At 37.1% G+C, this 15,309-nt stretch overlaps 1 protein-coding gene across 3 annotated transcripts in view; it reads right to left on the reverse strand.

Moving 5' to 3' along the window:
- ARL6IP6 (ADP ribosylation factor like GTPase 6 interacting protein 6) overlaps window positions 1-15,309 on the reverse strand; it is a 42,735-nt gene that overhangs the window by 13,222 nt on the left and 14,204 nt on the right. Inside the window, exons 3-4 of one of the 3 annotated variants that reach the window (XM_063646029.1) lie at window positions 12,889-13,021; window positions 6,349-6,555 (exon numbers count right to left, since the gene is read on the reverse strand). In XM_063646029.1, the coding sequence (XP_063502099.1) occupies window positions 6,492-6,555; window positions 12,889-13,021 (197 nt within the window). In that variant the 3' untranslated portion in view covers window positions 6,349-6,491. Of the gene's footprint in view, window positions 1-6,348; window positions 6,556-12,888; window positions 13,022-15,309 lie in introns of those variants that run through there. The other 2 variants (XM_055292109.2, XM_055292110.2) reach the window with 2 other exon arrangements.

Below are 15,309 nucleotides of genomic sequence, written 5' to 3' on the forward strand. Positions count from 1 at the left end.
TGAGGCAGGAGAATTGCTTGAACCCAGGGGGTGGAGGTTGCAGTGAGAGAAGATCATGCCACTGCACTCCAGCCTGGGTGACAGAGTGAGACTATCTCAAACCAACAACAACAAAAAAGAGACATGAGTAAGGAGTCAGTACTGCCTTCGAAGATAACAGAATCTAGTGACATAGTAGACTAAGTTTTGCAGGCAGTATTACCAGAACATAAAGGAGCCATTCAGCTTGTAGAAGGGGAGAAAAAAAATCCAAAGAAGAGCTAATACCTGAACTAAAATTGAGTATGAGGGATTTAGTGTTCTAAACACCTAACAGTATGCTCAGAAGCAAGAGACAACGGAGAGTATAGGAAGCTCAATTGTTTAATATGATCAGAATGAAAGACCTGGAAAGCTAGCTCTCTCCTCACTGAAGTTTAGTCATGGCTGTACTATTCACAGAACTATTTTAACCTACTAGAAAATCTAATTCTCAATCTTTAAATGAGGATAATAATTCCTTTCATTAGTGTTCTTATTAAAACTAAATGAGATAATATTAACAATTACTTGTTGGCTGGGCGTGGTGGCTCACGCCTGTAATCCCAGTGTCTTGGGAGACTAGGGCAGGAGGATTGCTTGAGCTCAGGAGTTCAAGACTGTCCTGGGCAACTTAGTGAGACCCTATCTCTACAAAATAAAAATAAAAATAAAAAATTTAGCTAGGCATAGCAGCACTCGCCTGTAGTCCCAGCCACTTGGGAGGTGGAGGCAGGAGGGTTGCTTGAGCCCAGGCAGTTGAGGTTGCAGTGAGCCATGATTGTGCCACTCCGCACTTCAGCCTGGAGCAACAAAGCAAGACCCTGTCTCAAAAAAAAAAAAAAAAAAAAAAAAAGATAAAATCTCAGGATAAATAACAATTATCCAAGAAAAGATAACTGGCAACTTGTGGTAGGCCACGGTCAGACTTCCAGCTCAAAAAACCTTAAGAAAAGAAAACCTCTGACACTATATCTGCTTTATCATCTGACATATCTGTTGCTTTAGTAAAACACATTGCATATGAGGGTACCATTATTTTTACTCCATTTTAGAGATGAGGAAGTTATAGCTTGGATACACTAACTGACTTGCTCAAATGTCCTTCTGCTAGGGTAGGCTGGATTTGGAAGCTACCTCTCCCGACTTCAAGACCCTTTTTAATTATATCAGGCTGCCTCTGGTAATTTATAGGTTGTTAAACAAACAAAAAGGGTTCCAAGTACAAAATTGGCAAGCACTGTCGCTCAAGTATTTCTTATCAGTATTGCTCTGGGCATATGGACACTTGTGCCTCTTCAGCTACTCATATCTAACACTGTAAACAACACAAGCAAGAGCAGCTGGGCAAGGTGGCTCATGCCTGTAATCCCAGCACTTTGGGAGGCCGAGGCAGGTGGATCACTTGAACCCAGGAGTTCGAGACCAGCTAGGGCAACGTGGTGAAACCCCGTCTCTATAAAAAATACAAAAATTAGCCAGATTAGCCAGATGTGATGGCATATGTCTGTGGTCCCAGCTACTCAGGAGTCTGAGGTGGGAGGTTCGCTTCAGCCCAGAAGGCAAAGGTTGCAGTCAGCCAAGATCATGCCACTGCAATCTAGCCTGGGCAACAAAGTGAGAACCTGTCTTAAAAAAAAAAGGAACAAAGCAAGCACTCATTAGCTGTATCACTTTATGAAAACAACAAAACCAATAGTTAATACAATTTCCTAGAGGATTTTGTTACATCTATGTATATCTCCATTCAGAAGAGTAATGAAATATATCTTACAAGATATGCATGTACTTTAACCCTTTACTTCAAGAAGCCGCAGTGCAATGCCATCAATATATTCATTAATAGTGACAGCACTGTAATTGATGGCTCTGAATAGTCCCCAGACAATGAGATTTCATGATACTCAAGTATCAAGGCCAAGTTCCTGAACCATCTCTTTTGTCAGTAGCTTTTCTCTCCTACTGCAATTAGCCATCTGACATCTGTTTCATTAGTTCATGGCAATAAAGAATCTGATTCAACAAAGAGGCAGCTCTCCAAAATCTGTATCAAAGAGTAGTAGAGTCAATTCATTGTGCTCAATGTTAAATCTAGTCTGCATGGAAAAGAAATTTCTAATTTGAATACTAACTAACCCATTGTTTTTGACCTCCAAGGTTTATATATATGCCCAAGTTAACCTGTAACACTTGTATATTATGTTATGCTAAAGATGTCCACATATACTTATTTCCAAGGAGGAAAAGTCAATGCTTGTATTTAGTTATGAGGATAGGCTAACTGTATTAAAGAAAATTGAGTGCTGCTGGAAATTTCAAATTTCAAGCAATTCAAACAAAAATCAACTTGTTCCCTTTTCTTGAATTGCATATTATGATTTAACTATTTTATTTGTTCTCTATCTGCCTAACCCTCAATGTGAAGAAGTCAGAGAAAAACCTAATAACAATATTTTAAAGACCCAAACTAATGTTGAATAGAAAAGTAACATTATAATACAGGGTGCCAATCCTGAATCCTGAATGTTCCAGGAAATTCGCATGTCAAAGTATTTTACTATCTGCTGCTCCCTACTACAGTTAACAACATGCTCTCACACACAAATGTTAGCATCTAATTACATACAGAACACTTTACATAGGAAGTAACACATGTAAAAGAGTAATAGATCATGTTACTCTCTAAAATAGTTACTAAAAACAATTTACCAAAAATTAATTCAAACTAAAATTAACTTGTTCCCTTTTCTTTCTCACTTATAATTTATTTTGCAGATTCTAGATTGCATTGTAAGGCAATACAATTTTTTTAAACAAGGATGCATATAAATTATGTTACATTAAATAAAAATTAAAAGCACGTTTTCTAAAATTGAGTGTCTGGATATTTATCAAATGTTATTTGTGGTTGGAAGAAGAAATGGAAAGATGGATAATTCATAGTGATCAGATAATAAAGACTGATAGCATGAAGAAGGTAGCAGATACCCTCTGATTTGTATATTAACTGTGAAATAATGCAAATTGCCAATCTAATCTCATAGATTATATTTTAGCAGGCATTTGTGAAAAAAAGACACCACTCTTTACCTTGGCATATGCCTAGAAATCATGATGTAACACTAATAACTGTGAAGTTTCCCTGCATTTTGACCATGAACCCTATATCAAATAAGCCATAAATACAACCAATAATAATACATCTAAAGAGGAGATACCAAACTTCAAACTTCTCTAAAAATGTAAGAGTAAGTTTATGCTGACTTCTATAAAATAAACATTCAAATGTGTCTTCCAATCTGCCTTGGAAAGGCACAAATGTAATAATTCAAAGGACACCTGAAGAATACTGTAACTTAAAACTGAGTCTAGTTATGATAAAAATATAATAATTTTGCTTGACTTCTGATAATTCAAAATGACTGTCTGTGAGATGACTTTGAAGGTTTTGGTCTCTTTTAAAAGCTATCTAGGAAAATTTTAAATGATGCCTTTTGCCGGGCGCGGTGGCTCACGTCTGTAATCCCAGCACTTTGGGAGGCCGAGGCGGGTGGATCACGAGGTCAGGAGATCGAGACCATCCTGGCTAACACAGTGAAACCCCGTCTCTACTAAAAATACAAAAAAAAAAATTAGCCGGGCGTGGTGGTGGGCGCCTGTAGTCCCAGCTACTAGGGAGGCTGAGGCAGGAGAATGGCGTGAACCCGGGAGGCGGAGCTTGCAGTGAGCCGAGATTGTGCCACTGCACTCCAGACTGGGCGACAGAGTGAGACTCCGTCTCAAAAAAAAAAAAAATAAAAAAAAAAAAATAAATAAAAAAATATTTTTAGCATCAACATAGATGTTTGAGGTCATTTAACTGAACAAAGAGTTGTACTCAAGGTGGAGATTTCTTTTCAAAACAATTCAATCTATGCCTCAAAAAGACTCATGTTCAGTTGTAAGATTCAGGATAAGAAATCTCTTAGCATAGAAGTCAATTGAAGATTTAAAAACTGAGACATGCTCCAAAAGCTACAATGCTGTGACTGCAAGACATGCTATTTCTATTGCATTTCTCAAAACAGAGAGAAAATTATTTAAAATCAGTTTCTCACTGGATGATTCAACAATCCAGGCTTTGGACTCAGATATCCAATTCACCAGAAATCTTACTTTTATATACCTTTGATCAGCATAAGCTTGCAATTTGAAATTTCCAGCAGTACTTTATTTCCATTTATATAGTTGGCCTATCCTCATAACTTTAAATACAAGCATTCATTTTTTTTCCTCCTTGGAAATAAATATCTGTGGATATCTTTAACATAAAATAATAGTCCTATTAAGGAGCTTCCTTGGCATAGTAACTCCCTTCACAATGATTTCAGCTACGGAAATCATTACATGCTAGGGGCGCTTGCCACTGTACTCTGTATGCTTAGGTTATACAAATTAACTAGATTTAAAATTAATAAACCAACTTTACTTGCCAAGAATGACTTATTTTGGAACTCCCAGGTTGTTTTACATTCCTACAACGTTAATGTCCTACTGTGAAGGTTATTTGAGTATATGCTGTTAAATTTGACGTTTGATCTAAATAGTGAACATTTTTTCATGTCAGCAATACGACCCATCACTCATGTTATCATTTTTCCACTAAGCTTATTACTATAGAGTAACATTTCTATCCTAGATGTGACATTTATTATCAGAGTGGTTTTTATTTCTAGCACACTGAATAACTATTAACCTGCAGCTACATACTTTCACCACTATATGAAGCTTGAGCATAGGTGATGTGAACTGTGGAGTGCAATCTTAAAGTGGAATAAAGGTACTAGGAGAAAACAATGGAGAAGACAGAGAAAGTCTGATGTTAAGAACAGATTTTGATTTAGCAATATTGTGGGGGCAAAACTGCCACATAGCAAAAGCTCAGAGTGCCTGTTAATTGTCAATAAAATGATGCTGTTTCAATGAGTGAAATTTCTCCCATTGATGATTAATTTCATCATGCAGAGGAGGTAAGTTAGCTAGTATGATGAATAAATAACACACAGTTGCAAACTATGTTACTTGCAAATTAGTTGACTTTGTGCAAGTGGCTTAAACTTCTGAGACTTGGTTTCTTCATCTATTAAAAAATGGAAACACCAGACTAATAGTAACACCTATGAGATGGGTGGCTTAGAAGGGCATTAGTTCCCCCATAATGTTTAATGGGACTCTCTTAAGGCATCCCTAGAAATCCTAGAATATTAGCTTAAAAGGTAGACTTGTTCAGAAAAATTCACTGTAAGGCACAGCTGGTATCCACAACTAACATTTTCCCAATCAAGAGGACTTAAAAGTTCTGCTGCCAATGGCCAAGCCTAGAATGAACCCCAAAGTTCTTTTATTTTTTTTTCTTTTTAAGAGAGTATCTTGCTCTGTCGCTGAGGCTGGAATGCAGTGGCACGATCATAGCTCACTGTAGCCTTGAACTCCTGGGATCAAACAATCCTTCTGCCTCAGCCTCCCAGTGGCTAGGAATACAGGCTCATTTCACCACGCCTGGATAATTTTTAAAATTTTTTGTAGAGGCAGCGTCTCACTATGTTGACCAGGATGGTCTCAAACTTCTAGGCTCAAGTCATCCTCCCACCTTGGCCTCCCAAAGTGCTGGGATTACAGGCATAAGCCACCATGCCCAGCCCATGATTCTTTAAAGTTCTAGCTTTTCTTTGTATGCAGTATTTTTCCATGGGTAGGTAACACAGTTAGATGCATTAACTCCTGAAAACTATAATTAAAGCTGATAACCAAAATGTTAAATACTGACTATATATACAGTTATATTTGTCTCTTGGAAATCACTCACAAAATCCAGACAATGAAAAGGGAAAAGTGATGAGAAATGAACTGGAGATATTGAGTAGATAGTGTAGAAGAAGCAGGATAATGAATTATAACATAGTGAAACATGGGAATGCCTATTTAGATATTCCAAAAAATCTAAACTTACTGCCTCTGCCTCTTGTTCTTTAACACTGTTAACAAACCTTTAATAACAACCAAAACAAGACTTTCCATCCAGTCTACTGGATTAAATACACAAAGAAAAGGATAGCTTACTAATTGACAAGTTTATATATGTGATATTGCACTATACTTTTTAACTTAGCGAAGTTTACAAATACATGGAACCATCTTTCCAAAAAATATGCCTGTTGAAGTCCATTAAGTACCTATCTTGAAATATATCTTGCAAAGTTCTCTATCTTGTATTTCCTAAACATCTTGTGCTTATGTAAAAGTGAAAATTGCTAAGATTTATCTAATATATAACAGTAAACATAAAACATTTTAATATAAAATGCTTTTATTTATAATCCCAACCTCTTCTTATGAATTATTGATCCAAACTGATGATTTCATTAAATATGTCACCTAATATTTACTAAACAGTAATAAATGTTACTTTTTTTCTTCCTCTGAGGGGTTTGTTTCTAGGGAAACACGATTGTCACAGTAAATATGGTCTTCTCAAATGGTTTTCCCACTTCAACTATTCTGTTAAAAAAAAAAAAACCCAGGTACTTAAGTCTGCAGAGATAGCAAAAGACTACTATTTTAACAAACCAGTTATATATGATTTATTTTACTCTCTTACCGAAAAGTATATACATTGTGATCCCAATTTCGATTTGTAAAACATGCATAAAGAATGGAAAAATATACGTTAAAATGTCAACAGTAATTTTCCTTGATTATTTCCATTTTTCTTTTTCTTTTTTTGGAATTTTCAACAAAGAATCTGAATTACTTTTATATAATTAGGAAAAATGCTTACATTAATATTATTGCTTATTTCAGGTGATAAAATACATAACCTGTCACAAAGATATTTTTATAAAAGTGTGATGTTGCATATTGATAAAATATATCAATTTCATTTTGAAGAAAATAAAGTCTGAAGATTTCAACTTTCTCAAAATGTGGAGAAGTTGTTTCCCTGTACAAGGACTCACTCTACTGGTGACATAGAGAATATACTTAATCTGACATTTCTGAAATAACGGCATATTTTCCATAAACACTAGAGGGCAGGGTTTTGACTATAAAACAACTTCATTTGTATTTGTGTGTGTGTGTGTGTGTAAATATTTCACTTATATTGGGTATATATATCATTTATATTTGTACACATATACACATTATTTTGTACAAATACAAAATGTATATACACATTATTTTGTATAATAAACTCCTGGGCTCAAGCAATCCTTTTGCCTCAGCCTCCCAGTAGCTAGGACTACATAATATATATATGCATTATTTTGTATTTATACACATTTATAATGTGTATATATATTCTATTTATATACAAATATATACACATACACAAACACAAATATACATACACGTCTTTTATATTTTGTATTTATAGAAATGAATGTATATTTTATCTTATTTATATTTTGTATTCATTTGTGCATATACAGCATATATTTTGTATACATTTCAAAACCATTTTTAGAGATTTATTAATAAGTACATAATCTAAGACTCTAATATGACACCATATCATATTAAAACTGGATCACTAGGCTGGGTGCAGTGGCTCATGCCTGTAATCCCAGCACTTTGAGAGGCCAAGGTGGGTAGGCTGCTTGAATTCAGGGTTTTGGGACCAGCCTGGGCACATGGCAAAATCCTGTCTCTACAAAAAATACAAAAATTATTTGGCATGGTGACACGCCTACAGTCCCAGCTCATTAGGGGGTGGAGGCAGGAGGGTCACTTGAGCCTGGGAGATGGAGGTTGCATTGAGCTGAGATCGCGCCACTGCACTCCAGCCTGGATAACAGAACCAGACCACACCTTGTCTCAAAAAAACCCAAAAACAAAAAATGCTAATTACTAATTGATATGGTTTGGCTGTGTCCCCACCTAAATCTCATCCTGAATTGCAGTTCTCATAATCCCCAAGTCATGGGAGGGACCTGGTGGGAGGTAATTGAATCATGGGGGTGGTTACCCCCATGTGCCTGTTCCACTAATAGTGTGTGAGTCTCTTGAGACCTGATGGTTTTATAAAGGGCAGTTCCTCTGCACATGCTCTCTTGCCTGCTGCCATGTAAGATGTGCCTTTGCTCCTCCTTCACCTTTTGCCGTGATTGTTAGGCCTCCCCTGCCATGTGGAACTGTGAGTCAATTAAACCTCTTTCCTTTATAAATTACCCAGTCTCAGGTATATCTTTATTAGCAGTGTGAGAACAGATTAATACAGTAAATTGGTACCAGTAGAGCGGGGTGCTGCTGTAAACATACCTGAAAATGTGGAAGCGACTTTGGAACTAGGTAACAGGGAGAGGTTGAAATAGTTTGGAGGGTGCAGAAGAAGACAAGAAAATGTGGGGAAGTTTGCAACTTCCTAGAGACTTGTTGAATGGCTTTGACCAAAATGCCGATATTGATATGGACAATGAAGTCTAGGTTGAGGTGGTCTCCAACAGAGATGAGGAACTTATTGGGAACTGGAGCAGCAAAGGTGATTTTTGCTATGCTTTAGCAAAGAGACTGGGAGCATTCTGCCCCTGCCCTACAGATCTGTGGAACTTTGAACTTGAGAGAGATGTTTTAGGGTATCTGGTGGAAGAAATTTCTAAGCAGCAAAGCACTCAAGGGTTGACTTGGGTGCTCTTAAAAGCATTCAGTTTCGGCTGGGTGCGGTGGCTCATGCCCGTAATCCCAGTATTTTGGGAGGCCGAGGTGGGCGGATCATGAGGTCGGGAGATCGAGACCATCCTGGCTAACACGGTGAAACCCCGTCTCTACTAAAAATACAAAAAAAAAAAATTAGCTGGGCGTGGTGGTGGGTGCCTGCAGTCCCAGCTACTCAGGAGGCTGAAGCAGGAGAATGGCATGAACCCAGGAGGCGGAGCTTGCAGTGAGCCAATATCGCGCCACTGTACTCCAGCCTGGGTGACAAAGCAAGACTCCATCTCCAAAAAAAAAAAAAAAAAGCATTCAGTTTTATTCATTCACAAACACATGGTTTGGAATTGGAACTTATGTTTAAAGGGGAAGAAAAGCATAAAAGCTCAGAAAATTTGTACCCTGACAATGTGACAGAAAAAACAATTTTCTGAGGCGAAATTCAAGCCAGCTGTAGCAATTTGCAGAAATAATGAGGAGCCAAATGTTAACTGCCAAGACAATGGGGAAAATGTCTCCAGGGCATGTCAGAGATCTTCATAGCAGCCTCTCCCATCACAAGCTGGGAGGCCTAGGAGAAAAAAATGGTTTCATGGGCCTTGCTGCTTTGCACAGTCTCAGGACTTGGTACCCTGTGTCCCAGGCATGGCTAAAAGGGGTCAATGTACATCCCAGGCTGTTGCTTCAGAGGGTGCAAACCCCAAGCCTTGGTGGCTTACATGTGGTGTTGGGACTGCAGGTGCACAGAAGTCAAGAACTGAGGTTTGGGAACTTCCACCTAGATTTCAGAGGATGTATGGAAATGCCTAGATGTTCAGGTAGAGGTGTGCTGCAGGGGTGGAGCCCTCATGGAGAACCTCTCTGCTAGGGCAGTGCAGAAGGGAAATGTGGGGTGGGAGCCCCCACACAAAGTCCCCACTAGGGCACTACCTAGTGGAGCTGTGAGAAGAGGGCCACCAGAATGGTAGATCCACTGACAGCTTGCACTATGTGCCTGGAAAAGCTGCAGACTCTCAATGCCAGCCTGTGAAAGCAGCCAGGAGGGAGAGGCTGTACCCTGCAAAGCCACAGGGGCTGAGCTGCCCAACATCATGGAAACCCACCTCTTTCATCAGTGCAACCTGGATGTGAGATATGGAGTCAAAGGAGATCATTTTGGAGCTTTATGATTTGACTGCCCTACTGAATTTCGGACTTGCATGGGCCTGTAGCCCCTTTGTTTTGGCCAATTTCTCCCATTTGGAATGGGCGTATTTACAATGCTTGTACCGCCATTGTTATCTTGGAAGTAACTAACCAGCTTTTAATTTTACAGGCTTATAGGCAGAAGGGACTTTCTCTGTCTCAGATGAGACTTTGGACTGTGGACTTATGAGTTAATGCTGAAATTTGGGGGACTGTTGGGAAGGCATGCTTGGTTTTGAAAGGTGAGGACATGAGATTTGGGAGGGGTCAGGGGCAGAATGACATGGTTTGGCTGTACCCCACCCAAATCTCATCTTGAATTGCAGTTCCCATAATTCCCAAGTGTTGCAGGAGGGACCGTGTAGGAGGTAATTAAATTATGGGGGTGGTTACCCCCATGCTGCTGTTCTCATAATAGTGAGTGAATTTCACAAGATCTGACAGTTTTATAAAGAGCAGTTCCCCTGCACACGGTCTCTTGCCTGCCATCATATAAGATGTGCCTTTGTTCCTCCTTGGCTTTCTACCATAATTGTGAGGCCTCCCCAGCCATGTGGAACTGTGAGTCAATTAAAACTCTTTCCTTTATAAATTACCCAGTCTTGGGTATGTCTTTATTAGACAGCATGAGAACAGACTAACACATTAATAAATACATTGAAAATTGAGGCTCTTTATTAAATTGATTCTAATTTAATACAAAATGCAAAGATAATTTTTTAAAAAATTAGTTAAATGCCCTCAGAACAGCAGATCTTTAACAGAATACTAAAACCTTCTCTAACCGCAAAGGCTTCTTACACTTATAAGGTTAATGAATTGTGACAGTGGTAAAAGACAACGTGAAAGGGAAAATGATACTCCAGGAAGAGAGAACAGCAAGAGTAAAATCATGACATCTCAAAATTGCATAGTTTATGAGGGGGATGTCAAGCTAATCTGGTACGTGACTACAATATAGGGTGTAGTAGGGAAATAGCTGAGGTTGGAAAAGTAGGGTAGGGTCATTTGGGGAAGGACTGTTCTGCTATACTTAAGAGTTGGACTTTATTCTGAAGGCAATAAGAAAGCTACCGAAGGCTTTTAACCAATAGAGGGCTGTGACTAGATCTCTTTCTGTTAATGGAAAGACAGCAGTTCAGTTGTACCTTGGTATCCACTGGGAGATTGGTTCCAGGATTCCCACAAACACCAAAATCCATGAATGTTCAAGTCCCTTATATAAAATGGCATGGTATTTGCCTATAACGTATGCACATCCTCCCCTATACTTTAAATCATCTCTAGATTACTTATAATGCCTGATATAAAGTAAATGCTGTGTAAATAGTTGTTATACTGTTTTTTATTTGTATTACTTTTTATTGTTGTATTGTAATTTTTTTTCCCAAATATTTTTTATCCATGGTTGGTTGAATTCAAGGATGTGGAGCCCATGGATACAGAGGGCTGACTGTATATAGGGTGAATTAGAAGAGTGAGAACTTAGAGGACAGAAGGCCAAGAAGTCAAATACACTAGCCTTAAATAGTACAAAAACAGTGAAAATGCAAACAAGAAGCATTCTAATGACATTTAAAAAGTCAGGAAGGACTGGATTTGGTGAATGGACAAATACAATGAATAAGAATTTCAAGCTCTGGTGAGTGAAATGGGTGGATATTGATGGCTTCAAAGCAAAGACAAGAGTTTTAATCACTCTAAGTGCAAAACACTTTCTGAAATCCAGGTAGCAAGGTCTATTAAACAGCGAGAAACGTGTGGCTAGAATTCAGGGAAGTGAGATATAAATAAACGGAAAAAATATAATTACTTTTTTGGTGATTTTTGAAACGAGTCTCATTACCTTAGACTTATACCCGTTATTAAAGTAAACTTCTAATTGAGTGGTACCCATGTAAACTACGGGATGGTATTGTAATGTTAGGCTTAACTCTTAGTCAATTTGGATTATTATTTATCCACCTCAAAAACACAGAACTAAAATTTATTGGAAAGCATATGACTTATATTTCATATACACATAGGAATTAAAACATTAAAAATATATACATATACATAATACACATATATGTAAATTCACATTTCATTTGAAGTCAAGCCAAAATTTTAAAAGATATATTTATGAGACAAAAAAAATTGGGAGTTTACTAATAATGAAGGCCAGTAATACCGATGATTATTAATAACTATACTAGTATAACTTTGCTTTTATAAAGTCTCTCAAGTAAATGTTTTTATCTCTACAACCTGTCCATGAGGTAGGCTAGAGCTGGTAGTAACAACAATAGTAAGTATTAGAATAACATACATAAATTTAATATAATTTAGTTTCTTGTCTTCATGTCCTCCCCAAATTTCCAGAATAAACTAGAGATCTTAGATGTTCTTATTTCGGAATTTATATTTAAAATCGGAACTTTCCTGGCATGAATAAACTAGATTAGAACACTACTGGATTTTCTAAAATTCTCTGAAACATGGAAAATATAGACCAAAGAAATTTAATACTGTTCCGCTATGAAAAGCATCCAATCTGGTCTAGACATATAAATTGGGTACCATAAACGTTTGCTAATTATTACACAAAGTTAAAATCCTAAGGAAAAGTCCAATCCAATTATTATGGTTTTGTAAGTCTGACCATGTGTGAACCTAGTAAAACTTTCAAATTGTTGGCATTAATTTTGCCTTTATAAACTGTTTTAAATCAAATTCTATTCCAAAAGGACAAATAGCCATCAAAGGTTCTTAGCTCTGAGATAAGCCCCTGAATTTCAGTTTTTAGAAAACAAAGCATTATCTAGATATAGAATTTTAAATATTATTCTCATGTATCTAAAGGCTGAGCCTACAAGCTGAAAAGTCCTATGTTATTAGTGCTTTATAAAGACTGGAGCCTTAACATATCTCACAATCAGCCTCTTGCTTCTGTGTATTTTAGTATTTTCAAGAGTTGAAATGCATTTAAAAAAAAAAACAGGAAACAGGAATACTTACTTGAACCTGGCAGGTGAAAGAGGAGTAGGAGGAAACATTCCCGGTTCAAAAGAATCAAAGTAAGTCACTGTCCAAGAAAAGCTGCAACAGGAGAATCCAGCAGTTAGGGATATTATAAGTAGAGTCCAGAATCCTTAACAGAAAAAGAGAGGGGAAAAAGTAAATTACTAACACCAAAACAATTTAAATTAAACCAATATTCTCACGTTCAGATCATGTATATTTCTCATCTTCTAAATTAGATGGACCTGATATTTTAAGAGATTTGAACTTATTGCAAGCTAACTTATGTAGAAATAAGTGTATATTACTAAAGCACAACTAGAAGTCGTAACATTGAATATTTTAATTAAATGATAATACGTGGGAAAAAAGGGTAAATTCAACAAGAACAAAAAATCTTCAGTTTTATAAAATTCAACTACGGAAAACATGGTCAAAACATTTCACAAGACTCTTAAGACGTCTTGAGGCCAGACAAGGTGGCTCATGCCTGCAATCACAATGTTTTGGGAGACTGAGGTGGGAGGATGGTTTGGGGCCAGGAGTTTGAGGTTGCAGTGTGCCTCGACTGCACCACCGCACCCCAGCCCGGGAGACAGAGTGAAACCCTGCTTCGAAAAAGAAAAAAACGTCATCAGATTTTTCATTTAATTTCATAAATCATACCTTGCTGTCTTTACTATTTAGTACTAAGTGGTTCCTTTCATTCCACGCCACGCACTTTTGAAACATGCCTCAATTTGGGGGTATCTCCTCTTTACCGTTTTCTTATGAACATTATAAACCTATTCTGATTCTTTAACCTTGCTCAGTATATGAACAAAAGTTGACTCCTGATTTACAAATGTGTGGGACCCTAGATTTTATTCGCACCGTGGAACTGTATTTTCTCACAGAAGTCAAGTCAAAAGAACAATATTATAATGGACTTAAGGAAAAACGGTTGAGAAGAATAGGAGGCATAAAGGGAAAAGAAAGGAGTAAGGTAATTTAAAGGTTTTTAGATACTATTCATAACCCATTAAGAATAATAAAAGGATAATGACTTGTTCTTGTAGTTATAAGAAGACAGGAAATACTGATATTTAAGTGGCCAACTCCCTTTAGTAAGAAGTACAGCTTTATTTTGATGTCAAGTTTTCAAAAATTTTATAAATTAACTCACTTATTCACCCACTCAATCTATATTGAGGGGCTACTATGTGTTGGTTATTGTGCTAGGTAATGGGGATACAGGGGTGAGCAAAATAAAAAAGATTGCTGTCTTCATGAAGTAATTCTAGTGGGATAGAAAGATAATAAAACATGTAAATAAATTAACGAGATAACTATACATTGTGATAACTATTTTGAATAAATAAGACGTTACCACTTTAAGGAGGTAACATCAGAATTCAGATTGAAAATGTGAGCATATTTTTCTTGGAAGAATAATAGTTAATTCTAAAATTCACATGAAATAATAAGCAAAAATAGAGACTAGTCCAACCAAATATTGAAATATTATAGGAACTGAATACCTAAAACAGTGTGTACTGATACACAAATAGACGACAGGGCCGGGCGTGGTGGCTCATGCCTGTAATTCCAGCGCTTTGGGAGGCTGAAGCAAGAGGATTACTTGAGGCCAAGAGTTTGAGACCAATCTGGCCAACATGGTGAAACCACCTCTACTAAAAATACAAAAATTAGCTGGGCATGGTGGTGCATGACTATAATCCCAGCTACCTGGGAGACTGAGGCAGGAGAATCACTTGAACCCAGAGGCAGAGGTTACAGTGAGCCGAGATAGCACCACTGCACTCCAGCCTGGGCGACAGAGTGAGACTCTTTCTCAAAAACAAACAAACAACAGAACGAAGCAGAATACAAGATTTGGAAGAAGGTGGAAGAAGGCCCAAATAGATTAATAAAAAATGTTACTAATTCAATGGGGTGACCACTTACAAAAAGGAAAAGAAGCTAGATCCATACCAGATACCCTATACCAGACTAAATTCTAAAATGTACCAAATAATCTAAATATAAAGTTGTGGAAGGAATCACTGGAAAAGTCATTTATAGCCTTGGAGAAATAAAGCCCTTTCTAACCACAATACAAAAATTCAAGACTCATATAAGACACAGAATTTCAATTATATACAGTCAGCCCTTCCTATCCACAAGTTTCATTATCTGGAATTCAACCAACCTTGGATGAAAAATATTTGGGAAAAAAAAAAAAGTAACAATACAACAATAAAAATAATGCCAATCAAAACCAATACAGTATAACAACTATTTACATAACATTCACATTATATTAGGTATTACGGAGAGTAAATGGGAGGATGTGCATAGGTCATATACAAATACTATCCAATTTCATATAAAGGACTTGAGGATCCAGATTTTGGTATCCACAGGCGGCCCTGGAAC

Source organism: Symphalangus syndactylus, chromosome 9, assembly GCF_028878055.3.
Source record: "Symphalangus syndactylus isolate Jambi chromosome 9, NHGRI_mSymSyn1-v2.1_pri, whole genome shotgun sequence".
Taxonomy (NCBI): domain Eukaryota; kingdom Metazoa; phylum Chordata; class Mammalia; order Primates; family Hylobatidae; genus Symphalangus; species Symphalangus syndactylus.